The sequence below is a fragment of the Trachemys scripta genome, chromosome 8, assembly GCF_013100865.1.
Source record: "Trachemys scripta elegans isolate TJP31775 chromosome 8, CAS_Tse_1.0, whole genome shotgun sequence".
Taxonomy (NCBI): domain Eukaryota; kingdom Metazoa; phylum Chordata; order Testudines; family Emydidae; genus Trachemys; species Trachemys scripta.
This window is the reverse complement of record NC_048305.1, coordinates 69,357,644-69,385,593: the sequence shown is the minus strand read 5'-3', so window position 1 is coordinate 69,385,593 and position 27,950 is coordinate 69,357,644. Positions and strand designations below refer to the sequence as shown.

At 39.0% G+C, this 27,950-nt stretch overlaps 2 protein-coding genes across 3 annotated transcripts in view; both read left to right on the top strand.

The window, feature by feature from the left end:
- The first annotated feature begins 381 nt into the window (after positions 1–381).
- RNPC3 (RNA binding region (RNP1, RRM) containing 3) lies at positions 382–23,356 on the top strand. 2 transcript variants are annotated; one of them, XM_034780474.1, is made up of 15 exons: positions 382–682; positions 2,913–2,960; positions 6,107–6,225; positions 7,711–7,794; positions 8,408–8,519; positions 9,739–9,807; positions 11,389–11,537; positions 12,727–12,852; positions 15,366–15,502; positions 16,705–16,872; positions 17,307–17,401; positions 17,480–17,538; positions 18,628–18,760; positions 19,579–19,651; positions 22,136–23,356. In XM_034780474.1, the coding sequence occupies exons 1-14, from the start codon at positions 491–493 to the stop codon at positions 19,636–19,638; spliced, it is 1,551 nt and encodes a 516-aa protein (XP_034636365.1). In that variant the 5' UTR covers positions 382–490; the 3' UTR covers positions 19,639–19,651; positions 22,136–23,356. The 2 variants fall into 2 exon arrangements, with proteins under 2 accessions (XP_034636365.1, XP_034636366.1); XM_034780475.1 differs by having other exon boundaries at positions 491–682; positions 23,113–23,356.
- LOC117882302 (pancreatic alpha-amylase-like) overlaps positions 23,115–27,950 on the top strand; it is a 24,627-nt gene continuing 19,791 nt past the window's right edge. The window contains exon 1 of the mRNA XM_034780479.1: positions 23,115–23,190. The gene's annotated coding sequence lies outside the window, so the exon portion shown is untranslated. The remainder of the gene's footprint in view (positions 23,191–27,950) is intronic.

Genomic DNA, 27,950 nt, shown 5'->3' with positions numbered 1-27,950 from the left:
AAATGAAAAAAGAGGAAAGTGAAATTATCTAAATACAATGTTACAATATTACTGCACTGTCTGTGTTTCTATGACATTATCTCACACGTGTCCTGTCAAGCTGATTCTTCATTAAAATGTGTGTTTGGAAGTTCCTCTCCTCTGTTGGTGTCAAAGTATTCACACAGCGAGGGACTGAAAAGCAAATTATTCAAAGGTTGCACGGGCCCTGGAGTGGGCGAGCCAGGAACAATCGCTATTGGCTCCGGCAGTGGTGCGAAACCCCGGGATCCCTTCATGCCCGCCCCTCAAGGGACCGCCCCCTCTTCAGCAGAGCAAGAGCAGCTTGGGCGCGCGCCGGCACAACCCGGAAGCGCACAGACTCTCGGGAGGTTTGTGTTCCCCGCCCCTCCCCGCCGGAGTTCTCGCGAGGGTTGTAGCTGCCGTCCCCGGGTGTCGCGGCCGGGTTCGCACGGCCTTTCTGACCCCGGGTCACTCCCCACCCCGCAGGATGGCGGCCCCCGGCTCTGAGGAGGACAAGGCGGCGGCAGGGGGAGGGCCCCCGTGCGTGGGGCGGCGGCGGCGGAGCCGGACGCTGCTGGTGCGGCACCTGCCCGCCGACCTGACGGCCGCGGAGAAGGAGGATCTGCTGAGGCACTTCGGGGCCGCGTCCGTGCGGGTCCTGTCAGACCAGGGGCGGCTGGTAGGGAGCGGGAGCGGCCTGGTGGGGGGCGGGGATCGTGTCCGGCGGGGCTCTTGAGGGAGGGTGACCCCGCAGCGTCCGAGCCTGGCGGGGCGGGGCAGGGCAGGTTGCGTGGTTACCCCTCCCCCTGCTCCAGTGCTCTGACGGCGCGATCTTTGCGGGAGGAGGCTCCGCCTCTCCCCGTCCCGTCGTTCCCCGGAAGCCTCGGCCCCCGAGGGGGTAGGGAGGGGCGGGGTGCCTGGTGGGGAGGACTGGCCTCTCTCTTCCCCTCCCCTTTGCAAAAGGAACAGGAGTACTTGTGGCACCTTAGAGACTAACAAATTTATTAGAGCATAAGCTTTCGTGGACTACAGCCCACTTCTTTGGATGCATCTAATAAATTTGTTAGTCTCTAAGGTGCCACAAGTACTCCTGTTCTTTTTGCGGATACAGACTAACACGGCTGCTAATCTGAAACCTCCCCTTTGTGTTTGTTCTTGTCCGGCCGCCTTGGTGCCGCTCCATGCTAATTATGTTTGAGAGGGAAACTCCTGGCTATTGGCCACTGCTTGGTGCTGAGTTAGAGCTGTATGGGGCTCGGTAGCACTGTGGTTAGGGACCCAGGTTCCAGTCCCTGAACATGTAATTTGGATAGCGAGCAACAGTTCCCTTGGGAGAGCAGGGGTTTGAACCTGCATCTCCCACAGTACAGCGGAGCACCCTAATCGCCACTTTCGCCAGGCTATTCTGGGGCATCCTCCCACCCCGGACCCAACTAAAGTTTTGTTGAAACTGTTAAGTTCCCATAAAACTTCAAGACGTTGAAAAATTCCCGACTGGCTCTCACACAGAGCTTAGTTGATTTCAGTGGGCCTCCAGAGAGACGCAGGGGTCTGTCCACATAGAGCTTATTTCAGGATCAAGCTTTTGTTGTGACAATGATAAACGGATGATAGAAGATTTGTTTGGACCCTAAATAATACACCAAAATTATGCAATATGATTCCCATGACCAATATTATGAAAGCATTCTGAAAATAACCACACAACTTTAGTTTTTATTGATGTATAGTGAGGCTGTGTGGACTGTTGGTTAGAGGTGACAAAGCCAAATTGTTTTTAAAAAACTGCGAGATGATTTAAAAGCCTGAACTAGTGCACTTAATTTATGTTCCAGAATAGAGAGGCTCAATCCAGGAAGTAGTTGCAGCAATGCCCTGTTATATATTTGGTCTGTCATCTTGAAATGTGAATTTTCTTTATCATCTTCTGTTAGACCCTTAATGCTTTTTCACTATAACAGACTATAGTCTTTAAACCTCAGTCTAAAATTCAGTTACTGGAACCATTTGGGAAAATAAAGTTAAGTATGTGTTTTTAGTGTTTGTAGGATCTTTGTAAAAAGATGCAAAACAAATGCCAAAATAATAGTAAAATTTTGTTCCAATATATACATATAAAATTATGCCAGCTAATAAAACTTTAGGCTGAAGTCTAAACTATTCATTAAATGATAGTTTGTTTCAGATTTGAAATCTGAGAAGGCATTTTGGAAAAAGTGGCTGGTACTTAGGAAAAAGAGGTAAATCATCCAGGCTAGAAAATAAGCAGAAAAACCTCCCAAATGTCAGAACATAGCATTAGGTGTGATGTTGCCTTTGCCACAGGGAAGTAGTGTTGGTAAGAATTTCTTTGAGGAAGATGTTCCGCCAATTGGCACTGTTGACTTAGATTTTATTCACTAGAAAAGCCTGTATCATAAAATATGTCTAATATACAATTATGATGACTTAGAGATGGTATACTCATGTGAAAATCAGGGCTTGATAAACTTCCCCAATATCTGCTTGGCCACAGACTAAGCATGCTTTAATTTTACACTGGCAAATCTTCACTTCTTCCCCACAACCCTCTACCTCTTTGCAGAGCTCCATTGCCTTCATGGACACAGAGCTGACTGTTTTTCTCCCTCTTGTTCCTTTTTGTGAGTCAGGCACTCCCTGGTCGTCCATCTCTTGCCCCAAATATACATTTAGTAGACTAAAAACCAGAAAACTTGAAATCTGCAAATAACTTAATTAACTTATAAATAAAAATTTCAAATTTACCTTTAAAATCTAATTTAAATGTATTTTCTAGTGCTAAATCTTTGGTAAAAAACTGTAGTCCAAAAGTGTGTGTATATGGCTGAGATCTCTCATACTCTGATCTAAAAAGCTATAACAGACAAATAATTATGTTTGTTTTCCAGAAACATACAGCTTTTGCTACTTTCCCCAATGAAAATTCAGCTGTAAAGGTTTGTACTGGGCTTTTCGTTAAATATTTTAGCAAATGTTTTTTCTAAGTTTCCAGCTAACTTTTAACATTTCCTGGATCTCCCAGTATTGGGAGTTTGGGAAAAAGATGCAAAATAGAGTAAAAATTTTTTCAAGTATAAGCATGCTATTCATACTGCAGGTTATATCACAGTTTGGTTATAGCAAACATAAAGCATGTGTCCAACTACAATTGAACGTTTGCTATAATGCTTGCTGAAGGACTTCATAGGTGCACATTCGGGACTGCACCCTGAAAAAATCTTTGCCCTACTTTGATAAGAGCAGGGATGTTGTCATGTTGATAGGCACCTTGCAAACAAGATAGAGAGGTAATAATAATGTTATATAGCACTTCTTGTTGGCAGATTTTATATTCCTTCAAAAAGGCGTAAGATTCATTATGTCCATTTTACAGTTGGGAAAACTGAGGCACAGAGGGATGAAGTGATTTTCTCAGTGTCACCCAGCCGACCAGTGGAAGAGCTAGAGATAGAACCCAGGTCTTCTGAATACAGTTTTAGGCCACACTGTGTACTATAATTTTCAAGAAAGTGATATTGAATGTGTCAGTTGAATAGTGACTTGGCTTCAAGTGACTCTGCTGTTCTCTATTGTCATGCCACAAATGTGAAAAAATGTTAGTTATCAACTCTAGTTGCGCACCAAAATACAGGCTTGCTGACTTGCCAGAACTTCATAAATGTACAGTTCAGGAATCTTGGTTCTATATGCAATGAGATTTGAACCATGCTAACTACAACCATATTTAAACATGGCTGTTGATTCTAGGGTTCTAGCATGATTTCCTTGAGTTGTGTGGAAAGGAGTATTATATTTGAGAACTGTTTTAGAACAGAGTATGTAGAGGCCCCCATGTTTTCCTGAGTTGATATGGTTAGAATCCTGTAAGGTGAGTGAGTAGTTTGCCATTATTAATATTCAACTTCATTTGCCATTGTGTTGACTAGCTTGGTTAAACATCCCTGAAGTTCCTCAGTCTTCACTGGACAGTTTTTGATCCATGACAATACTTTCCCTCTCACCACATGACTATTTAGATTCTTTAATAGCCTCTTGGGAAGAAATTTCTCAGCATGTGTCTACACTGCAATTTAAGCCCAGGATTATTGGGACTCGAGTCCACTGAGCCGTGTTAGGGTGCACTGATATTGAGTGTCTATGTTGTGTTTTAACCCTAGGTTAAGACTTTTATAACCCATGTTCAAACCTAGGACTCTGGCATCCACAGTGCAGCGCACAGACCCGAGTCAAAATAACTATATCCCAGAGTCCCTAGTGTCCCCTCTCCCCCACAAAATATGGCTGCTCTAGCTCTAGAACCGTGGTGCACTGTGGGAAAACTTTACTGCCTGCCCTGCACGCAACCAGGAAGCAGCTCGCTGTGCAAAGGGTTTGATTGGTTCGTGCTACATTGCAAACCGAGAAGGTTCTCTGATAGTGTACTTGCAGATCAGTGATCAGAAGAAAATGGGTGAATGCTGATCTGAGCTGCTACCGCTTGCAAAGGATGGGTGACTTCCATTTTTAATAGAGTGGATTGTAGATGGTTGGGATAGAAAGGACTAAGGAAGTTGTCTCATGAAACTGTGGGATTCTTCCATCTGACTCCCAGGACCCAAGTCAACGGGGCTGTGTTTACGCTGCAAAGCAATAGGGCTTGGGCCCTGCTTAAGTCGAGCTTGGACCCTCCACCCCGTGGGGTCCTGGGACCCTGGGTCTGAGACCTGGGCAGTGTTCCCTCTAATTTTTTACATCCATGTGCGGAATTAATTTTGTTATGTGCACCAATATGGAGGTGATGTGTGACACCTTCATATTGGTGCACATAACAAAATACATGTGATGGGAGTGGGGCTGAGGGGTTTGGAGTGTGGGAGGGGGCTCAGGGCTGGGGCAGAGGATTGGCATGCAGCAGGAGGTGAGGGCTCTGGCTTGGGGTGCAGGCTCTGGGGTGGGACCAGGGATGAGGAGGATGGGGTGCAGGCTGGCCCAAGGCTGCGGTGGGGAGAGAGGACTCCCTCCAACCCTCTCAAGCTGCAGCAGCTCAGGGCTGGGGGAGAGGCACCTCTCTCCAGCTGCAACAGTTCGTGTCGGGCTGGGCCAGGCTGAGGGAGGGGCTCCTCTCCCTGGCAGCTCTGGTAGACCTGGGCCAAGGGCAGGGTTCCTCTCCCCTGGCTGCGGCATGCTGGGGCCGGCAGGGAGGGCACCTCTCCCAGCCACGGTAGGTCCGTGCTGGTGGAGAGGCATCTCTCCCCGCCACAGCCCTGGGCCCCTGCCCAGCCACGAAGCTTAGAGGGAACTTAGGCCCTGGTTTAGTGCAATGGCAATGAAGACACAAAGTGGGTTACACCTGACTCTGGCTTCAAACATGGGCTTATGTTGTAGTGTAAACATACATATCCTCAGAGACCTCTTGAAAGTTTACATACATTATGTCAACTGGTTTTGTTTCATTCATTGCTTTGTTGACATTTTAAAAGACTTCTAATAATAGGTGAGAGATGATTTGCCTTTGGAGAAACTGTGCTGATTAGACCCTATCATATCATGTTTTTCCAGGTGTTCTACAAGTCTATTTTTAATCATTGATCTATTAATAAATATAGAATATTTAAGTGCTACATGGAGGGCAACAGATTAGCTGAATAAATTTTGGCTTAATAATTAAATTTTACTTCTTTATTTGAAGGATATCTGACTGTTACTAATATTGATACAGGTGTCATTTTTCCTATACAATGTCAACATTTTTTCAAAAATAACTCGCTATAACCAAAGAGGCTTGAACTTTGTAAGCTAAAAATAAAACATGTAATCACTAAAACTTTGACTGTTGACAGCCTTGACTTAGCACTTCAAAAAAGTTAATGTGTTTACTTTTCCCTTTCCAAAAGCAACTTCCACCCAGGTTGGCAAGTGTTGTGGTAGGCTTCTGCCTGTTCCATTGTATATAGCAGAAGTTTAGGTGAAAAAATGTTAGGAAGAAAAATTGAGCCTTGAAAAATGATGAAAATATTATTTTTATTGGAATGTATTTAAATATTTCTAGTTATTAACTTAACTGAAACTTAATATTCTTTGTTGCTATTGTGGTTATTTTAAGGCATTGTCAAGACTGCATCAGCTGAGACTTTTAGGTCACACTTTAGTTGTTGAATTTGCAAGGGAACAAGACAATGTTCATGTTCTTAGCCAACCTTCACTCTCAGAGAAAAATAAAAGGTATGTATGTGCATAATAGCTTGTTTCCATGTTTAGAGTTTTTTATAACTTTGACCATAATAATAAGAAAAACCATTTTTAAAATGTTCACACTATCTTAATTGTCATTTATTTTCAGTCAAAAAATAAAACATGTCCATTTAAAAACATTAACATGTTCTTACTGTAGAAACTAAATTAAAATAATAATAGATCTCTAGACTAAAGGCCCAAATCCTGCCCACATTACTTGACTTCAGGTCCAGTTGTGCCACCGTTATATAGAATAGTACCCTAATCCAGTGTTTCCCAAATGATTGGTCTCGACTCACCAGTCGCTCATGGAAAGATTGTAGATGGGTCACAGGTCTTGTGCAGAGGGCAGTCCATGAAGGAGAGGGATGGTTGGAGAATGAGCCTGCCCTGTACTCACCCCACAGTGGTGGCTCCTGTCCCCTGAGGATGGACCCAGCTTCCTGCCCTGAGCATTGTGACCTGGGATGACCTGGCTTGGGCCTTAGTGATTAATTCATAATACTATTGAATTACTTTTAAGATTTTGAATACAATACAAAAATGTGTAATTATTCTTCAAAATACACCTCTACCCCGATATAACGCTGTCCTCGGGAGCCAAAAAATCTTACTGCGTTATAGATGAAACCGCGTTATATCGAACTTGCTTTGATCCGCTGGAGGGCGCAGCCCCGCCCCCCCGGAGCGCTGCTTTACCACGTTATATCCGAAATAATGTTATATCGGGTCACGTTATATTGGGGTAGAGGTGTATAAGCCTTTTTTAGCCCCATTCATTCTAAATCTGTAAGTATATAACCAAGGAATTGATAGTTTGGGTCTCATTTTATAATCTTTCATATAATACTTCATTTCCAAAAACACATTAGGGGATCAAGTAAAAGAATGAAAGACTTAAAAATTCTAAATTCCGGATTTCAGGTCACAAGATTTAAAAATTCTAAATTATATCAGAATAGATCTGACTATCTGGTTGCCTGACTACTTACATTATACATTGTATGAAAAGCTTTTGTCTGACAAATTTGTGTTTATGTAAAATTAAAATCAACCACAGATTAAAATAAACATTTGACTTGTACACCCAAAAGAAGAGAGATTGTAATAAGGCTGAAATATTTCTCAAATCACAATTTTGTACTTTGGTATTGTACAAACCTCCAAGCACTAGGTAATATGACATTGGTTTTTTCATAACATCTGGCACTGTGGGGGGTGGGGGCAGGGAATGATGCATTTAACTCTGGATTTCTTTGGTTTTTTAAAGAGCTCAGGACAAGTCTTAAAGGTCTAGGCGCTATAATTACAGTACTAGCATCGTCTACAAAAGTTGTAAAGGCCAGTAGACTAACCCACTGTATTTTGGAATAAATTATGAATGTTACATGTGAAACGTGTTTTCTAGGCATTGTGTATCACGTATTTCATGGAGTTTTGCCCAACTTTAATTAATACTAATCTGTTTTTCAGGTCAGAAGAACCAGTGGAAGAAGAGAGAGAACGAAAAGAGCCAAGCTGTCCTAAAATAGAGAATGGAATTGCTCCCAGCCATGGGTAAGTACTGATTCTTTGGCTTCTTAACTATTATATTCCTGGCGTAGTATAGATACTGTATTAGTCTGCTATCCTCTAAATACTTACTTATATTCTTAAAACTTTAGGCATGAGAGTAAAGTTAAGTATGTGCATAAGGGTTGGTGGAGTTGAGGCCTTAATATGGATGTGTAACCACACACAGCTTATTGCGGGGAGGGAGGGTGCACTGTTACTATTACAAACTGAGGAAAGAAAAGTCAAAGTTGTCTACAGTATGTTGTGGTTAACATATTTTAATCTTCAGGAATTGCTATACTGGATCTGACTGGATCCACTGGGTTTTATTTGTTTTTGTTTTGTATCATTAAGTATGATAACTCTGGACAGGAGATCAGTTCTGAAATTCAAGGTTTAGTTTTGTGCTGTACTTTTTTTGGCTGAGATGTCTGGATTTTATGGAGTGCTATATTCTATTAACCATAGATGGCTTTGAGGATGTATTTCAAGAAGTATTTCAGAAGTTAAATATTTCTTTAATTTTACCTGTAGGGTTCAGGGAATGTAAGATTATTTGATGTTGCTGCTGGTTTATTGATTTTTAAAATTTTCTACAATGTTTATTTTTCCTCAGGCTAACCTTTCCTATAAACTCTTGCCTCAAATATCTATATCCACCGCCTTCAAGTACAATCCTAGCAAATATAGCAAATGCCTTGGCAAGCGTGCCTAAATTTTATGTACAGGTAAGTGAAGAAGGAGAAAATCAAAGAAATACAAGTCAGATACCAATATTTTCTTTGTTTTTTTTTTTTAAATAATATATACTATAGTAACTATTATCCTATAGAACAGTGCTGTTACTTTTGTTCCTGTGGATAATTAAGACTTGATTTTCCAGTGCTACGAGTTAACATTTTGCTATTAAATAAGTTGAGATAAATATAGAGAAGATTTAGTTGGCAAGAAGTGGATGTAATTTCACTAGCATTGAAGACGCACTGTATAATTTTTTTGTACTGTTTTTGACTCAGGTACCCAATACTGTAAATTGGCTCAGAGCAAACCCTTTCTGTTAATTGTACTTAGCCACTGTCAGGTGTGTCTGGCCTCCATTGCTGACTCATTAGCTACATTTTAATTTTAGTCTTTATTTCTTCATAGCAGAATGTTAACTTCATAAGGTAAGCTTCATGTGGGGTTAGATCTTCAGCTGGTGTAAATTGGCATAGCTCTGACTTCCGTGGAGCTACACCAGTGTACACCATTAGGGATCGCACCCGGGGTGCTTAGCTAATTTACAATACCAATGCTGATAGAGTACAATATAAGTGTTAAGTACTTAAAAAAAAAATAACGATAACAGTAACTGTTTTTATTATAGTTGTACTGAGTTTTAACGTATACTTCTATATGAAAATAATTGCAAAAAGACCCCCATATTGGAGTGGAAATTGAAGTTTGCAAATAGCTTATATGCTAGAACCCCAGTTACGAACACCAGAGTTACAAACTGACCAGTCAATCACACGCTTCATTTGGAACCGGAAGTACACAATCAGGCAGATGCAGAGACACCCCCCTCCCCAATAAAAGTAAATACAGTACTGTTAGATGTAAACAACTTAAATTATGCTTTCCTTATTTTATTCTTCTACATAGTAAAGTTTCAAAGCTGTATTAAGTCAATGTTCAATTGGAAACTTTTGAAAGAACAACCAGAAAGTTTTGTTCAGAGTTAGAAACAACCTCCATTCCCAAAGTGTTCGTAACTCTGAGGTTCTACTGTACTGATAACATTTCTGCATTTAACAAACATGGCTGTTGTAAAAGTCAGTAGATTTTTATCTGGATGATTTACAATTGAGTAGAATACTAAAAATTATCATATGAAAGCATTAGAAAGTACTGTGCCAAAGAACTAGTTTGTTTATAACGAGAATTGTTACCTAATTTTTACTTCAGGTGCTGCACCTTATGAATAAAATGAATCTACCCCCTCCCTTTGGACCCATTACTGCTCGACCACCCATGGTAAGAAATTTTGTATGTTACATTTAATATGTGTGCCTTGTTCTAGGAGGTTCATCAGTATTTGCTGTTGACTAGACATTTGTGCAGCTGTTGGATATGTTGGCATGAGCTCCAAACTGCTATATATCTATTTTCTGTTGCAAGGAAAACTGAATTTTCCAACAGTATGAGATGAAAACCAATGTGTTGTGACATTTTAGTAATATCTTCAGAATATTTCAAAAATAATGGAGGGCAGTAAAATGGAGATTACAGTAGTGCAAACAATATCTTGTAGCAGTTATAGGAAACATGAAAATCATTTGAATACTACACGGTTAGTCTATTGCGTAAGCAGCACATGAAATGTTCTTTGATCTATGCATTTGTAGAGAGTTTTTATGAGATTCTGACTGCTGATGTGAAAACCACATAATCACTCACTTTGGCCCTAGGATTTCATAGGTTGTTATGAAGGGGAAGAGAGAGGGAGGACCTGAATCTATGGCTCCAGTTCTCCACTATGTCTGGATAGAGGGAGCTGGCTCTAGCTCCCCGTCTCCAGCAGATGTTAGAGCTTCGGCAGGCTTACTGTAAGTTGTGCCATTGGCAGGATCCGGCATAGGGAAGCTCAGGTCCAATACATTCCACAGGTTGCCCTGGCATACCACCACTTTCTGCTTTTTCAGGGATTGGGAGGGTAGTTTCTTTAGGAGGTTACATGATGCACAGTAAATTTAGCAGACCAGTGAATTTTCCCTGATTTTTTTTTTTTTTTTTTTTTAAACTACCCTGTGCATCTTATAGGACAGGATCAAATACTAGGAATGTTATGATCAGGTAAAAATTAGTAACTGTTCAAAAGACCCAGTCTCTAAAGTGCTGAGCAGCTTCTATAAAGAACTGAATGTTTTCATTTTCATTGACTTCAGCAGTTTTTGCAACTGTACCCATGTTTGTTCATCCAAGTGGCTGTAAGCTTTACAGTAAAGTGCACTGGGAATCCTATCGGGGTGAGGTTATTTTGGCAGGAAACTGCTCAGAATATTCCTACAGTAATTTCATCTCTGTAATCAATAACTAATCCTTACTACACCTGTAGCTAAGTAAGTGTTATCCCTATTTATAGAGGGAAGGAGTTTATGGCTTGTTCAAAGTCAGAGGAGATTCAGCATAATAGCTAAGATTAGAATTTGAGAGCATCTGTCTTCCTGTTATATGCTCAGACCATGTTCCTTTCTAGTCTGTAAAACCAAGAATGGAAAAGCAAAACTTCTGGAGAAGCTAGCTGTTTTTCCTTCCTTAGTTTCTGAAGTGCTCTAATTAATCTCTTCTTTCCCCCATCCTTTACTCCCAATCTTAATTTGAAGAATTAAGTATTTTGTTACTATTTTTGAGTTTGAATTGTTTGATGTAAAATTCTCATGAAACTGAATTTGTCAAGAGTGAGTAGATAGATCTCAAACATCTTGTTTTGAAAAGCTTTCTTTGCCATCTGCCTGTTTATCACATTTGAAGCTTATTTATGCAGAAGAAATTAAAACATACATTTTTCCAAAATGAGTGTTTAAAGACTTCAATTTTATGTCTTTCATTGATTAGTATGAAGAATATTTACCAGCGCCTGTGCCGCCACCACCTATCCCACCACTGCCTCCGGAGGAGCCTCCTTTGCCTGAAGAAGAGGAAGATCAGGAATCTAGCAGAGAAGAATCTGAATATGAAAGTGCTGATGAGGAAGAAAAGGAGAGGTTTGTAATTATAATCGGTAACCAATCTTGCTTTTAAAAAAAAATATATATATATCCTCTGTGCTTCCTGGCCCAGAGAAGCTCTAATTTTGTGACTGAATATCCCCAGCTATTCTAATATGTAGGTGGCCTTTCCAGACATAAATTTTAAAGAAGCTGCAGTTCTTAATATTTTCCCTAAGGCTGACAGTACTCTTCTGAAAGTCAGTCAGGGCAAGGATGAATATGATCATGTGGCTCAAAAATTAACATTACTAGTTTCCGTACACTTTTACTTTCCCAACTCTTCCAAAATTCCTATTGAATAGGGAGGATCTCTTATCTGTTAGGGAAGACACACAGAAAATCTAGTCTGCTCTGGAAGTGATGTCAGCTTTCTACCCACCTGCATGCTGAGTGTTCAGTCCCATATCTGGGGGGATTAACAGAGCTCTATACTGAATATGATGCAGGAGGTGCAACGCTCATTTGCATGTGGTCTCCTCTCATTAAGTAGCTGTGCCACTTGCTTTTGATTTTGGATTGGCTCTTTTATTTTATGACTTTTGTGGAAAACTGACTTTCTCTAGCCCTCCACCCCACTATTATCCTGCATTGAAGCTGGTGTCAAGGGCTTGCCTGACTTACAAGGCCAGAAATTGATTATGTATTATATGCATTATGCCATGTATTATGTGGGATTAGGCCTTTTGGGCAGTCTTTTTAAAAATATTTCTCACTGCTAATCTGTTGCTTCCAATTTAAAAGTATCTAAAATTCCTTGAAAGAATTTAACTAATCCTAATTAGAACAAATACTTTTAACATTACTTTGAGTAAAGATTTCCATTTATGACTCATAATACAGTAATGAAACTTCTGTGTTTCTTGTAAATTTTACCTTTTTTTACTTTGGTGAATGATTTAGGCAGATTTTATACATCCTTTCCTCATGCCCGAGTAGTACTCTAATTTAATAATCCACAGTCTCATTAATCTAAATGTTCTACAGTAACATTATTTACTGTATAATAAGTAATGTGTAGCTGCATTCTGCTAGTGTATCACAAATGTGTGGGATATAATAGAACAGTTCAACACATTTGAGTTTCAGAAGTACTGGTCAGAAATAAGAGGCTACATTTCTAAGATGGCATCTCTAGATTAAAAACTAAACTGTTTTGAATGTCTTTATTGTGTTTCCAATTTAGAATGACTAAATTGATGGAATTAGCAGCCATTCAGCCTAAAAGACCAATATCCACAAAGCAGCGTAGTGTGAGAAAAAAGCAAAAGATAAAAGACTTGTTGAATGCTCCCACATCTGCTCCCCACAGGTATTTGTATTATTATTATTATTATTATTATTTGTATTTCTGTAGTGCTCATCGTGTACTGAGTATAAGGAATAATCACAAAAAAGTGCCTTGCTCAAGATTTTTTTATTTTTCTACCGCAGAACTTTTAATACAGAGTGTCCTACTGCAAGATGAAGTGCTGTGGGTGGTCCCTTTCAATTGTTACTAAAACTTCCCTGAACAGATGGCACTTGTATCATGCTCTGAAGTCTCCAAGACTTGAGCTTTCCTTGATCTCAAGCTAGTTCCACAGCCATGGACCCTTTATTGAGACTGTTGTTCTGGTCTCTACCATATCTGTTTGTTTCTATCAATTTGTTTTATATCAAGTTTGAAATAGATCTGAACAGAACCCCCGTTTTCTCGTCTACCCTTCTGGCTAAAGGCTGGAACATGGATCTGAATAGGCTTAGGCCATCTCTAGTAGAAATATGAAAATACAGAAAATAATATTGTTTAAATGCTTTAGCATTTCCAATTTTATTCCACTGTGTCCCTAAAAAACAGAAGTAATATTTTGATCTCCTGACAATTAACTGTTTAAAAATGTATTTATACAAGTATATTCACTTTTCCCTGCACACCTGAAGAAAATAAATGGCACATTTTTATACTGTGTTAGAATAGCCGAGGACACTTGTTGTTGTTTTTGCTTTGTGGTCCGTTTAAATAATATATGACAGTTCCGCTGTTGCAGAGCTCTAATAGAAAACTGTGAAGGAAAGAAAAAAAATCACTTAATTTTCACTTGGCTTGTTTGAAGAAAAACTAGTCTAGACTTATTTTTGTCCTGGTGATTTAAGAAATTGGTCCTTAAAGATGAGTTGCAAAAGATTTTTTTCAAAAATTGGGCTGTGCCCTTTTCTGCTTCTTTAAGATGAAAGCCTGGAAGTTTTGGAGGGTAGGTTGCGGGGGTTATTGTGGTTTAAAATATTTTTTTCTACTTAGACCAGTTTAGTTGATATTGTTTAACACCTTCTAAAATTCTAATTCAGATAAGGCAAGTTGTACTTTAGCATGTGCCAAATTGGTGCACTTAAAGCTTAGGCTCTCCCCTAGACATTTAACTTGACAGATTGCTAAAGTACAGCTTGCCCTTTCTTTACTAGAATTGTACATATTGTTAGCTAAAGTGAATTAGCTAACATGATCTGACATCACACCTTTAAATCCTGGTCTAGAAATAGCCCTGGAAACATCAGGGGTGTTAAGTCTGGTCTTCCATAGTATTGCTGAAGGGCCCTTGTGGAATCTTAAAGTACAATTAATGTGCGCCCATGCACTCTAATTGAAAGAATGTTGGTGCTGAATATTTAACAAAGATGTCTTTTACCCAAAATGCTTACCAGTCATTGAAGCCAAATACAGTCTGCTTCTCCAATCATTTGCTTACCTTACATTCTTAGTTCTTGTTATGTCGTTATATCATTTGTTCTCACTCATGAGAGAATCTTCCAGCGAAGAGAGGACCTGTTTTCTAATATGAAAGACTCATAGACTTTAAGGCTAGAAGGGACCACCATTGTCATGTAGTCTGATCTCCCGCACATTGCAAGCTACAGAACCTCACTCATCCACTCCTATAAAAGGCCCATAATCTCTGACTGAGTTACTGAAGTCCTCAAATCTTGATATAAAGACTTCGTATTACAGAGAATCTACCGTTTACTCTAGATCAAACCAGCTAGTGCATCCAATGCTGCAGAGGAAAGCAAGCTCCCCTCTCTTCCCTGGGTTTCTGCCAATCTGACTTGGGGCAAAATTGCTTCCCGAAACCCTGAGGATGTGGTGACACCCAACAGCTGGACATCTGGGAAAGAATTTTCTGTAATAATTCAGAGCTCTCCCCATATAGAGTCCCATCTGTGGATGGGCTATGTGTCATTTTAGGCAACCTCGTCATAGCATCCCCTCTCTAAACTTATGCTAAGTCTAGAAACAATTTAGTTTTTTTCCCCCCACTTCTCCCTTTGGAAGACTGTTCCAGAACTTCACTCCTTTCATGGTTAGAAACATCCATCTAATTTTGAGCCTAAGATTGAAGCTAAGCTTTTTTAAAAAAAAAAAAAAAAAAAAGAAAACTAATATCTTTTCAACTCTCCTTTGTGTAGACACACAAAACAAGCCTAATTTATTTTCCTTGGTATGCAATCTTTAAGAAAGTGTATTTGGTTGTGCGTCATATTATTCCATTTAATATTTCTCTTAAGATAATTTTCCTTTGTATGTGAGTCTACCTGTAGTGTAAGGTAATTTCTGGTCTTCGTTTTTTCTGTTTGCCAACTAAACGTGTCTCATCACTGATGAACTAAATGTAACCCACAAAAAGTTAAGTTTAAAGTTTAAAGTTCTTTTGGGAACAGAAAACTGATGTGCTAACGGTAAACAGCATGAAATATAGTTGGAAAAGATGCATATATTTTGTTTGACCATGTCTGTTCCATTGACCATTTAAACTTTAAGTGAGATTGAAATATTGTTGTTTTAAACAGTAATCTGCACCCTACACTATCACCTTCGGATGTGTTTGAGCAGCTGCAATCTGTTGGTCATAAAAAAATTAAATTCCAAATTTCTGCAGACATTCCGGATGTTCTTCAGAAAAGCTTAGAGAGAGACCAGAACAATGGTAAGAATGCTTATCATTAAATTCTTCTGTTAAATATTGTGAAATATTTTAAGATGCAAAGAACAGGCAAGATAATATGTATATAACAACATCATATATGAGTTGAATATTTTTATGTTCTGTGACTTGGAGAATGACGACTCTGTAAATAGTGCTGGTTTATTTTTATATTTATTTAATGTGAGTTTTCTTTTACGGAATTCAACCCTAAGGCCTAGTCTACACTTAAATTTTGGGTCGACATAGCTGCGATGCTCAGACGGTGAAGAGCTATGCTGACCTAACACCTTGTGTAAACTCCCATCTGTTGGGGAGACAGTGTTCCTACAGCGATGGAAAAACCTCTTCTATCACTGTAGGCTGCATCTATGCTATGGCATTATGGTGGCATAGCTACAGTGCCATAGCAATGCCACCATGCTCACCACAGTGTAGCATGTCATTCAATCAGTAAACCTGCCTTAAATTTCACTTTTTTCAGGAATTCTGTCTTTTACAAGACTCTGTTCAGTTTCAATTCAAAATGCAGGATGGGGGTGGGATTTTAAGGCTCTAAGATTGCCTTATCAACACAAGATGATGTATTATCTTTGTCTTTTTAAAGTGAATTATGTGTTCTAAATTTAACAATCTTACAAATTATGCTGAAGACTTCATATGGTGTAAAGAGGCATTTCAAGACACTTCATGTGTGCTTCAGCTTCTTTTTCAGATCTTTGAAGAGAGCATCCTTCCTGTAGTTGTCAGTTTCTGTAATGCCCCGATGTGCACTTTGCTCATTATGCCCCACACTATAAAGACAGTAATAGCGTTATTTCCCAATATTATGAAGTTCCTGTAGATATTCTTATGGAATATAAAATGAGAATTTAGAAAACCTTATAAAACAGCGTAATGGTGACAAGAGGGAAAAATGGGTCTTGCTGAAAGGTGTTTTCTCCAGTAAAGTAAATATTGGAGCATTATATGAAGCAGATGTCTTCTGTCAAAGTAGGTATTAGGACACGTTCTTCATGCATCTGCAAAAGACAAATAATCATTATGTATGTACTAAAATTCCTTTCTATCTTGACTTGTATTCAGAACTTAACCCCTTTAAAACTTCATGATTTTCTGGCTTGCAGTCCATCCCTTCCCCCCTTCTTTTGGAACGTGAATCAACTCTTACAAACATTGAGTACAATGTTATATTCAACTTTCAGATCTTTATGCAACTTCAGAAGAAATAACTAATGCAGGATTTGGAAAGATCTTCCCAGCTCCTAGCTCTAATGATAAAGAGGACACAGAAGAAGAAGAAGGCGATGATGAAATACCATCAGAATTTGTTTCTAGAAGGGAATTGGAAAAAGGCAGACTTTCTAGAGGAGGTATTTTCTTTAGATTAGATTCTATTTTAACTATTGTGTACAAATCAATATTTTTAAATTATTGATACTTTGTTTTACATTTTTAAGTTACATTACTCTTATAAATTAATGGTGATATCCCATCTCCTAGAACTGGAAGGGACCTCGAAAGGTCATCGAGTCCAGCCCCCTGCCTTCACTAGCAGGACCAAGTACTGATTTTGCCCCAGATCCCCAAGTGGCCCCCTCAATGATTGAACTCACAACCCTGGGTTTAGCAGGCCAATGCTCAAACCACTGAGTCTATAATTTACTATTTGTGTTGTAAGATATTTGTTTTTGTTACAATGTATATTTTTTTTAAATGAGGTTTTAAAAAGCAGTGAGATGAAGATTTATTAAGTCATATAACATGCATATTGATTATTTTTCCCCATCATTCTGTCATGGTCAAGAAATGGAAAAACTTTCCATTTTCAAAAACTATGAGCCAGGTGATCCAAACTGCAGGATTTATGTGAAGAATTTGTCAAAACAAGTTCAAGAAAAGGTGAGTAAAGATTTATGAAAATGTTCTGTTGTTTTTCTTTGTTTGCTGTCTTTCCTTACACACCCATTTTAATTTCAGGATCTCAAGTTTATTTTTGGAAGATATGTTGACTTTCAATCAGAAACTGAACGAATTATGTAAGTTATTTCAATTCTTGGTAAAATTAAACTGTGCACTAACTTTTACAGCAATAGTGAAAACTACAGTTAAAGTTGCAGTCATTTTGAGCTCCTTTTGTCTGCTTCTAATTTTGGGGGGAGAAAATCATTTTGGCCTGAAAATGCTAATTGTTAGGGGAGAGTAGAAATTTTTGAATACAGTTATTAAGTATTTTATCTGGAAGCGGTGTGCCTACTAACAGAATATTTTTTTGATACCTACTGCATAACAGTGTGGAAGGACTGGGTACTTTTTTTTTTCTAATGCGACATTTATCATTTACTTCTTGTGCACACAACTGCCACCTACTGAGTGGAGTGGTACGTTTGGGTATAAAAACCGTGTACTGTGCCTTTAGAACACAGAACCGAATCCCAGTTCCTGATGTCGCTGGATTGGCCAAAGTGTACAGCATTGTAATGATTGAAGTCCTAGGTGCTTATGCATCTGTTAAATCAGTGTTTCTCAAACTGGGGCCACCGCTTGTTAAGGGAAAGCCCCTGGCGGGCCGGGCCGGTTTGTTTACCTGCCCCATCTGCAGGTCCGGCCGATCGCGGCTCCCACTGGCCACGGTTCGCTGCTCCAAGCCAATGGGAGCCGCTGCAAGCAGCGCGGGCTGAGGGACATACTGATCGCCGCTTCCAGCAGCTCCCATTGGCCTGGAGCAGCGAACCGTGGCCAGTGGGAGCCACGATCGGCTGGACCTGCGGATGGGGCAGGTAAACAAACTGGCCCGGCCCACCAGGGGCTTTTCCTACACAAGCGGCGGCCCCAGTTTGAAAACACCGTGTTTAAATGTTTGGTTGTGTATGCGGTATTTGTTGCAGTAGTACAGCAACTTGCTGTCCTGCCTTCTATTGGTGATTTTTTACAAATTGCTAGTAAGTTTGTCTTGAAAAATATATCCGTGTCTAATGACATAACCCTGTCTGTATCAGAATGTAGGCATCACTGCCACTTCCATTCCCTCCTCAACTTGCAGCATGTGAAATTTATGCCTATTGTAAATTGTGATGGAGATGGGGTAAAATTTAAACCTTTCATCCATTTCCCAATTTCATTTCCAGGTTTGACATACGTTTGATGAAAGAAGGTCGCATGAAAGGACAGGCTTTCATTGGCCTTCCTAATGAAAAATCAGCTACCAAAGCCTTAAAAGAAGTAAATGGATATGTTTTGTTTGAAAAGCCCATGGTGGTTGTATCCTTTTCCGAACGTTTTCATTTTAGTGCCTTTAAATTTAGGTCAGTTCCTGAGATTCTTGCTTCCTGTCTTGTAAACTCACTCTTTCATAAATTACTATAGAAAAGAATAGGTATTTCTTATTAAAATTACAGACAACGTAATAATCACTTAATTCACATTTGCTTCAATGATCATTTAAAACTTTATGGGTTAGACTTTCATTCTGAGACAGAAGAGTAAATGTGTATGTATGACTTAAAGATTTAAAATAAAATCACCACTTACGTCTTTGTCCTGCAAACACTTACGCATATTCTATGTAATTCACATAAGTAGTCCCATTGACTAAAGTAAAGTTACACAAGTGTGTAAGTGTTTGCAGAATCAGAGGCATTATTGTGGAAGATTCTGACTCGCTCTTAAACTCTCTTTACAAATCAACAAGATGTTCCTTTCTAAAGTTTATATTCAGGTTTTAAAAAAAAAATCATGTGATGTAACAAGTTTAAATTCAGAGGGGTTTTTTTAGTTAATATATGCCACTTAAATCATGGATCACACAGAAAATAATCCTCTTTTTAACTACAAATAAGTGCTGTGATGGTGAAATATTTCCGTTTGATTTGAAGAAAGGGTAAGTGTAGCTTCATGTGACTGGAGTAAGAGGTAAAGTTGGATTGAGTACATGCATGTTATGTATACATTCCAAACATTCGTTCTCCAAAGTTTTATTTACCTTCTAGTGAAATTATTATTTCTCTACTAATTGATTCTGGCTTCCCGCTAACAATTATCACTTATATTTGGACTTGTAATCCTTAACAAAACCTTAGCAATTTGCACGATCTGCTAGACCAAAACAGGATTCCAAAGAAGAGAAAAGAAAAAGATAGAACAATGCTAAAGGTAAGTAGATTTAGTGAGAAAGGAAAAAAGAACATTCAGACTTTAAAAAGGAAAATAAAAGAAAACAGTCCATTATTTGAGCACTTAGATTTCCTTTGTAGAACTCCTCCCTCTCCCCCCCACCCCCGCTATCAGGAAGCCAGTGTGCAAGGAGGCTGTCACTTTTGACCTGTGTTAACATTTCACTTCTCCCTTTTAGAATCATAGAGTCTATATCCCAGTCCTCAAATGTAGTAATGATGTGTGTTGACATTCAATCCTCAAACCATTGACCCTACAGTTAACTTTAAGGGATTGTGGCACATAGGAGAGTGTAGGATACTGCCAGTCTAACACCTCAGAATCATACTCCAGCAGGGCTATCGACCCCAGAAGTAATTACTGCTTCATTGCTATAACCCCATAAATAGTACTTCAGTTTCCTTGCTGGCATCTCCCAAGGAGTCTTTGCTTTGGTGACCCTATGTTTAATCAGTGGGATCTGTGCATCATTGCAGGTCCCTTTAAGCCTTGCTTGTCTAGGAAATAACATGGTGTTAGAAAAAGTTTTAGCTAATGTGATATTAAACAAGATTTTCCCTTTCTGTGGACTTGGACAGTTGTGATTGAAAATGTGTTTGCTGCTTGTGGTTATCCCTAGGATATCTGTCCACACTGCCAACAAAAGCATATTTAACATCGTGTTAGTTTGAAAACATTCCCATTTCCTAGTATAGAGGAGGTCTTAATTTGAGCGTATCTGAGAAAATATGTTTGTGTTTAAATTTGTTTATTGATAATTGTTAGTTGAAATGAAGTTGGTTTCAATGTTGCTGTTTCTGAAGGAAAAATAACAGCACATTTTCTTAAAATTGTTTTGAGATGCTCAGCATTGCTGTTGCTAATGAAATATTTATTAAAATAGACATTTTCTTGTAGATGTCTTGTGTCCACTGGAGGCCATGCTATCTAACCTATGTATTGTCTTTAGCGGTATTTCTAATGTTTTTGAATTGTTGGTAAGACTCCCTCTGAAACTTCTGGCTTGTGCAATATTGTGGTGGTGTGTTGTCTACTTTTGAATAAGCTTTGGTTCCATTCAGCGAAGTTAGCTGTTTGATTTTTATCAAATAAAAACCAAATGCTGTTCACAGATATTTTCTTACATTGGTTGAAGACTAGAATGTCTTCCCAATTTGTTCCTTGTAAAAAAAGAAGTCACAAGGCCAGTTTCTGACTACACTAACTACAAGTTTCAATTGGCATTCAGGTTATGTAAACAGAAATGACTAGACCTTGGTTTGATCACTAATCATGTTTTTAATAGTCAATTCAGAGTTACAGTACTATTTTGGAGTCAGCTGTCATACTTGCATAAGCTTTATTTACAATGTAAAAGGATTAGATTTGCAGTTAGCAAATTAAAATTAAAAGTCTAATAAACTGAGTTAGTCAAAACACCTTCATTTAAACCCAGGTTTTTGTATCTAAGTATCATGGAAAACATAACACTGTTGTGTGTACAGTTGGCCACTACAGAACTTGGGCAAAGTGGCGCAGTGGAGGGCTAAGTTTCATTAACTTTGAATTGCTTTGCTTTTGCTAAAGAATAACAAACATGAACCCTAATTTTATTTGAATATATTTTCTTCTTTGGTTGCCAAGAGCCAGAATGACTTGATGTGCACTAGCTTTTGATGCAAAATAGTGGTTTCTATGGTATGAAATCTGGAGATTCAGGTTTATAAGTAAATTTTGTAAATTCAAGTAAAATAAAAATACTGTAAAATGTGAATTGTATACACAGCAAATGTAAATTGATACAGCCATACTACTTAAGTGTCACTTTATATGGCACTTTATTAGTGTCAAATTATTTTATTAAACAGTGAAAATAGCTAAATTTAATGGACAGTAATTATTCAAAGTATTACTACTTTCTTCTTTATGAAGATACTGTAATGCACATGCTTTCCCAGAAGATGAAAAATCAAAACTGTATATTTTTCATTGGCTGGAATTCCCCTTTCCTGTCACTAACTAATATTTTCATGAACAGTTGGGTGCCCAGTTCTGATATAAATAAAATGGCAGCTTTATGAGAGAGCAATGAAGAAGCTAATGTCGCAAAGGTTACTGGCTCCAGGGAGCGAGGTAGCCTAAAAGACTGCATTGGATGGAAGCACGATTTTAAAATAAATAAAATAAATAAATAAATAAAAATGAGCTGATGGAAAAACAGAACCTTATATAAAATGCAGCCACTGAATGAATGGGACAGTAAACGCTGGCATTTTCCTAATAGTTCCTCAATTTGTAAAGAGCCTCACTTGCTTATGGGAGTGGGAGTCCTCATTGGTGCACACATGAGCTCTCACTAATTTGCAGATAAGGGATCAAAACAGCTATAATTTATCAAACAATCTTGTAATAGGTAGTAAAGTTGTGTAAATGCAATACTGAGAATCAAGTAAAATTAAACCACATTCTGCTGTTCTTCTTTAGAAACATTCCTGCGTAAATACTGCAGTAATACTGTCATGCAGAGTGTATCCTTTCTTGTTGTATCCTTTTTTGTGCAATGTTTTCCATAGCACTCAAATACCTCCAAGTTCTCTTTTTAGTGTAGGTGCGGGGAGGAATTTATACTCTTTTTACAATTTTGAAAACCTCTGTTAAAATAAGTAAGATATTTTAAAATTATAAAGGGGACTTTTTCAGGGAGAAAGTTAGTGAATCCGGTCACTTATTTACTTAGAGGGACACCATGAATGTTTCTAGTCTCAAAATGTAACCCTTCCTCCCTGTTCCTTCTCTAAATCCATATAATTATTTATTTTATGGGCCAGATCCTGAACTGGTGTAAATTGGCCTTGTTCCATTGACTTCAGTGGTGCTATGCTGACTTATATCAGCTGATCAGCTGGCCCTAGATGTTCCTTTTTAAAAAATAGCAACACCACACTGTGTTAGAATGTTTTAGTTTTGATGGGGTGGTTATAAGCAGAAAACAATCCTTGACGTTGTCTTTTTAAGTAATACATTCATTTAATGACAGCTTGTGTCCCGGTTTATGGGACGCAACCTGCACTTAGTTTCTCTTGTAACTTTTTCCTTTTTTTAGACTAGAGAACAGAAAATCTAGCAATGTCTCATAATGAAGTAATGAAGACTGAAGCTAAACTTTATTCATTGCTACCTTTGTTTCCCACTTTCTGGTAGTGTTTTATGGCAACTAATCTATAATTTTCCTGGGGGTTTTGTATTACAGCATTCTGTGATTAACCTTACTTTTTTTTTTTTTTAAGTTTAATATAAACTAATACATGCTGTATGTAGTAAGCCAAATTTAGCTGGCTCAGACATGATTCACTAATTTTCTATATCTTAAGATCTTTCAACTTTCCAGTTAAGCTTCTGACAACTGAACACAGTAATTTTCCAGTCATTTATACTTTTAACATGCCTTTATAATGTTCCAGGTTCCTTTTGTGTTCCATCTCTTTCAAGTGTTACCAAGCCATGGGAAGAAGCAATGTGATCAACAGGACTGTTGAACAGTGCGTAGTAGCATTTCAAATGTTTTTAAAACAAGACTTAATTCTCTTCATTCTTAAAGGTTCCAAATGCTTTTAAATACATTGTAGCCTATCAGAAGACAGATATATGAAAAATGTATATTAGTCCGCTTGTTAAATCTCTAATAAATTATTCCTTTTCCCTTCACTTTGCGTTATACCTGCTCCTTTTTTTTGTGAGGATGAGGCGTTTACCTCTTACAGAAACACAATACTGAATTATTTTACATGTTTATGCCTCAGAGCTTTAATGTCAGATAGGGTGACCAGATGTCCCGATTTTTGGGTCTTTTCTTATATAAGCTCCTATTACCCTCCACTCCCGTCCCGATTTTTCACACTTGCTGTCTAGTCACCCTAATGTCAGAAGACACATTCCTAGGCTCCAGGGTGAATGATGTTTTCTTCCAGCCTTGAGGATATTGATGTGCTCTCTCAGAAAGTAAAAATGGGGATAAGAATCAGTTTTAGTGAATCAGGAATTCTTGTTTTGCCTTGGAAACAGTACTGAACTAATGCCCTGGTATTGTGTTGGGGGCACAGTACCAGCAGAATTTTTTTTTTTTTTTTTTTCATTCAAATGAAAGTGAGTTGCAGCTGGTCGTTTATTCTTTGATTGAGAATTACACTGCTATGACCGATGTTAATAAAGTAGGGACCATATCTGCAAAAATATATGAATAGTATCAAGTCCAAAGAGGCCTCAATCAGGATTGAGGCCTCTGGACATTACTATAAGATAAATACCAAACAATTATAATTTTAAACACTGCTAAGCCAAGGGAACAATGTAGGCTAGCATTCTTACTCAATTATTGAAGCAGCAGTGCTATAAATCAATGTTTTTAGGCTATCTGAAAGTATGCAATACTAATTTTCAGAACTAGTGAAGCCAAGCAGTTTTATTTATTCTAAAATCATGTGGGAAAGACTATGTAAAGGTGCTTAATTGGCAGTGAAATACAAATATTTTGAGGAGCAATAAACCTTACCATCAAATCCAGAACTAGTACTTTGTAAGGCAGGTGGAAGGGGATATAGACCTCTTTCTTGTCCCCACTCCAGTAGCAACAGGGGAAAGAAAGATCACTCTTAGTACTTACTCATTACTATTTAACTAAACCTATGCAATATGTCTATGTTCTTTCTTCAGTGAAACCTGGTTTTATTATCATTTAAAACTCTTTCATATGAGTTCTTGAGTTTAAGAAACTGTATTTGTTATACACCTCTACCCCGACATAACGCGACCTGATATAACACAGGTTTGCATATAGCGCGGTAACCCCAGGGCTCCAACAGCGGGGTTTGGGCGGCGCTTTAAAGGGCCTGGGGCTCCGGCTGCTGTGGGGAGCCCTGGGCCCTTTAAATCACCGCTGGAACCCTGCTGCTGCTACCCCCGGGGCTCCGGCAGCAGTGCTTGGCCGGCGATTTAAAGGGCCCGGGCTCCCTGCAGTGGCCGGAGCCCGGAGCTCTTTAAATCACCGCTGGAGCCCTGCCGCCACTATCCCGGGGCTCCGGCAGCGCTTTAAAGGGCTCGGAGCTCTGCTGCTGTGGGGAGCCCCGTGCCCTTTAAATCACTGTCAGAGCCCTGCCGCTGCTACCCCGATATAACGGGGTTTCACCTATAATGCGATAGGTATTTTTGGCTCCTGAGGACCGTGTTATATCGGGGTAGAGGTGTATTCTTTAATGCCTACGTTATAGAGGTGTGTATGTGGGGAGATTAAGATGGCTTGCATCAAAACTTTTAACGCAGCTTTAATAGAACCTTAAACAGCACACCAGCCAAATAATCATCATAATGCTCTTTATTTTGAGCACAGCTTATGGAGATGGAACACTAGCACAAGCTATGAACAGACATTTTAGAAAACTAACCTGTTGATATAAAAGAGCAGGGAGCTTTGATTTTTTTTTTTTATATAGTCTATCAAATTCATAGATTCTAGGACTGGAAGGGACCTCGAGAGGTCATCGAGTCCAGTCCCCTGCCTGCATGGGAGGACCAAATACTGTCTAGACCATCCCTGATAGACATTTATCTAACCTACTCTTAAATATCTCCAGAGATGGAGATTCCACAACCTCCCTAGGCAATTTATTCCAGTGTTTAACCACCCTGACAGGAACTTTTTCCTGATGTCCAACCTAGACCTTCCTTGCTGCAGTTTAAGCCCATTGCTTCTTGTTCTATCCTTAGAGGCTAAGGTGAACAAGTTTTCTCCCTCCTCCTTATGACACCCTTTTAGATACCTGAAAACTGCTATCATATCTCCTCTCAGTCTTCTCTTTTCCAAACCAAACAAACCCAGTTCTTTCAGCCTTCCTTCATAGGTCATGTTCTCTAGACCTTTAATCATTCTTGTTGCTCTTCTCTGGACCCTTTCCAATTTCACCACATCTTTCTTGAAATGCGGTGCCCAGAACTGGACACAATACTCCAGCTGAGGCCTAACCAGAGCAGAGTAGAGCGGAAGAATGACTTCTCGTGTCTTGCTCACAGCACACCTGTTAATACGTCCCAGAATCATGTTTGCTTTTTTTGCAACAGCATCACACTGTTGACTCATATTTAGCTTGTGGTCCACTATAACCCCTAGATCCCTTTTTGCCGTACTCCTTCCTAGACAGTCTCTTCCCATTCTGTATGTGTGAAACTGATTTTTTCTTCCTAAGTGGAGCACTTTGCATTCGTCTTTGTTAAACTTCATCCTGTTTAACTCAGACCATTTCTCCAATTTGTCCAGATCATTTTGAATTATGACCCTGTCCTCCAAAGCAGTTGCAATCCCTCCCAGTTTGGTATCATCCGCAAACTTAATAAGCGTACTTTCTATGCCAATATCTAAGTCGTTAATGAAGACTAATTGTCTTTAGTACAACTAAGATGACTAAAACTAATAGACACACACCGCTCATGCTGAAAGGTGTTTTTCCCCCCACCACCAAAAATAAAAAAGCTAGTTCCTGTATGTTGGTTTATTTCTGAAGTTTAGCGAGCAAACAAAATAATTGGTGGTTAATTGGGGTTGGTTAGTTATATTGTAGAGTTAAAGCCACATCACAAGTTAAGTTACTTAAATTTGCTAAGTAATAACCTACAGGAACAAGTGTTCAGGTACTCATATCAACTTCCCAAACTAGCTTTGACTCATCGTCCACACTTGAGAAGTAAGTGATGCACCTGCCATGCCTCCACGGTCCATGAGCAATGTCCCTCTCTTTCTACCCTTTTTCACTAACCAACTCACCGAAGTTATGGTGCTTCTCTTATGTGTAGGGTCTTTTAACACTTAAGCCTTGACTTCAACTGTTTGCTAAATTACTAAATTTTGAGAGCAGCCATGCTACAAAAACAACTCAGGTTACACAGAGTGATTTGATTAATAGCTCAGAGTTATAGCTGAAGACTGTAGCTATGTCCCTAGTGCATTATTAGCTCATGCTTCAGTAGTACTTCAGCATCTACCCACCGCCCATGGCAGACTATCTAACTCGAATTTAAAACACCAGATAACTCAAGCTAGAGATTTGTGTATGTAGATGGGAGTTGGGTTAGAGGCAACTCTAGTTATACCTTGAGCTAACACTGCAGTGAAGACAAGCCATTAGAGAACATTTTCTTTAAGAGTTTCTAGCTCATACATTTATAAACAAAACTTAAGTTTTGCAGACACTGTTTCAGCACATCTGATGGCTACTCATCAGTATCTGTAAATACCAGCTTAATCTTATACTTTCTAGTCTTGCCATATCCCCTCCCTACTTAGGAAAGAGTTTTTACCTCCTGTGTATGATTTTAAAAGGATTAAATGCCTTGAGCTTTAACACCTTTTAAATTATCCCTTTTTAGCAAGGCATGGGAGGATGTTTCTCACAGTGTGTAAATATAAAATGTAAAGTTCATTCACGTTTAGTAACGAATGGCTTATAAAAATCACAAAGCTTAAATTACACTTACGTCTTACTCAGTACAATGTATATCATTTAGATATAGTTACCTATGACTAGTTTTCAAGCAGATGCCAGGCTATAACAATAAAGCACTTGGCTAATTCTCAGAACAGATGTGCTTGAATAAAGTATTCCTGAAGGTTTCTATTAAGACCTTCTAGCAAAAGAGTCCTTGATGCATTATCAGGAACTTGGGACATCAGAAAGTACATTTTCTATACAGCATAAATCTAAAACTTGGCCAGATTCTTGGGTATGATTTGATCATTCTGTGCCGCATTGAATCTGCCTGTAGAGCAAGTGTATCCAGTCCTCAGAAGGTCACTTGAACCGACGGTAAGTCTAGTCATTTTCCTTGAAAAGAGAGCCTTGAAACTAATGCAAATGGATTGTTGTGGTTAAATGGAAAATGCATGCAGCTTGGCTGCACTTGTGCTGCAGAAGATTGGAGTTCTTAAAGAGCACTTCCACCCCGAGTCAGTTTATTTTTGTGGTAAATCCCAATGAATCATCTAGCTAAGTGTTCCTTGAATTTAAAGCTAACCTCATGTGAAGTGTACACTGATAACACCTGAGGAATAAGAGATCTCTAGTACCAAAGCAGATCTACTCTCTAAAGAATCAAAAAGAACACCTTCCTCAATTACCCATCCCATAGCTAGAGCTCACAAGAAAACACTGGCCATCACTACTGCTGTGAGAAATAGCTGCCACTTAGAGAAGATTCTGAGATACTGTTGGGTGTAGAGGTACTGAGGTGGAGGGTGGATGATGGAAAGATTGAA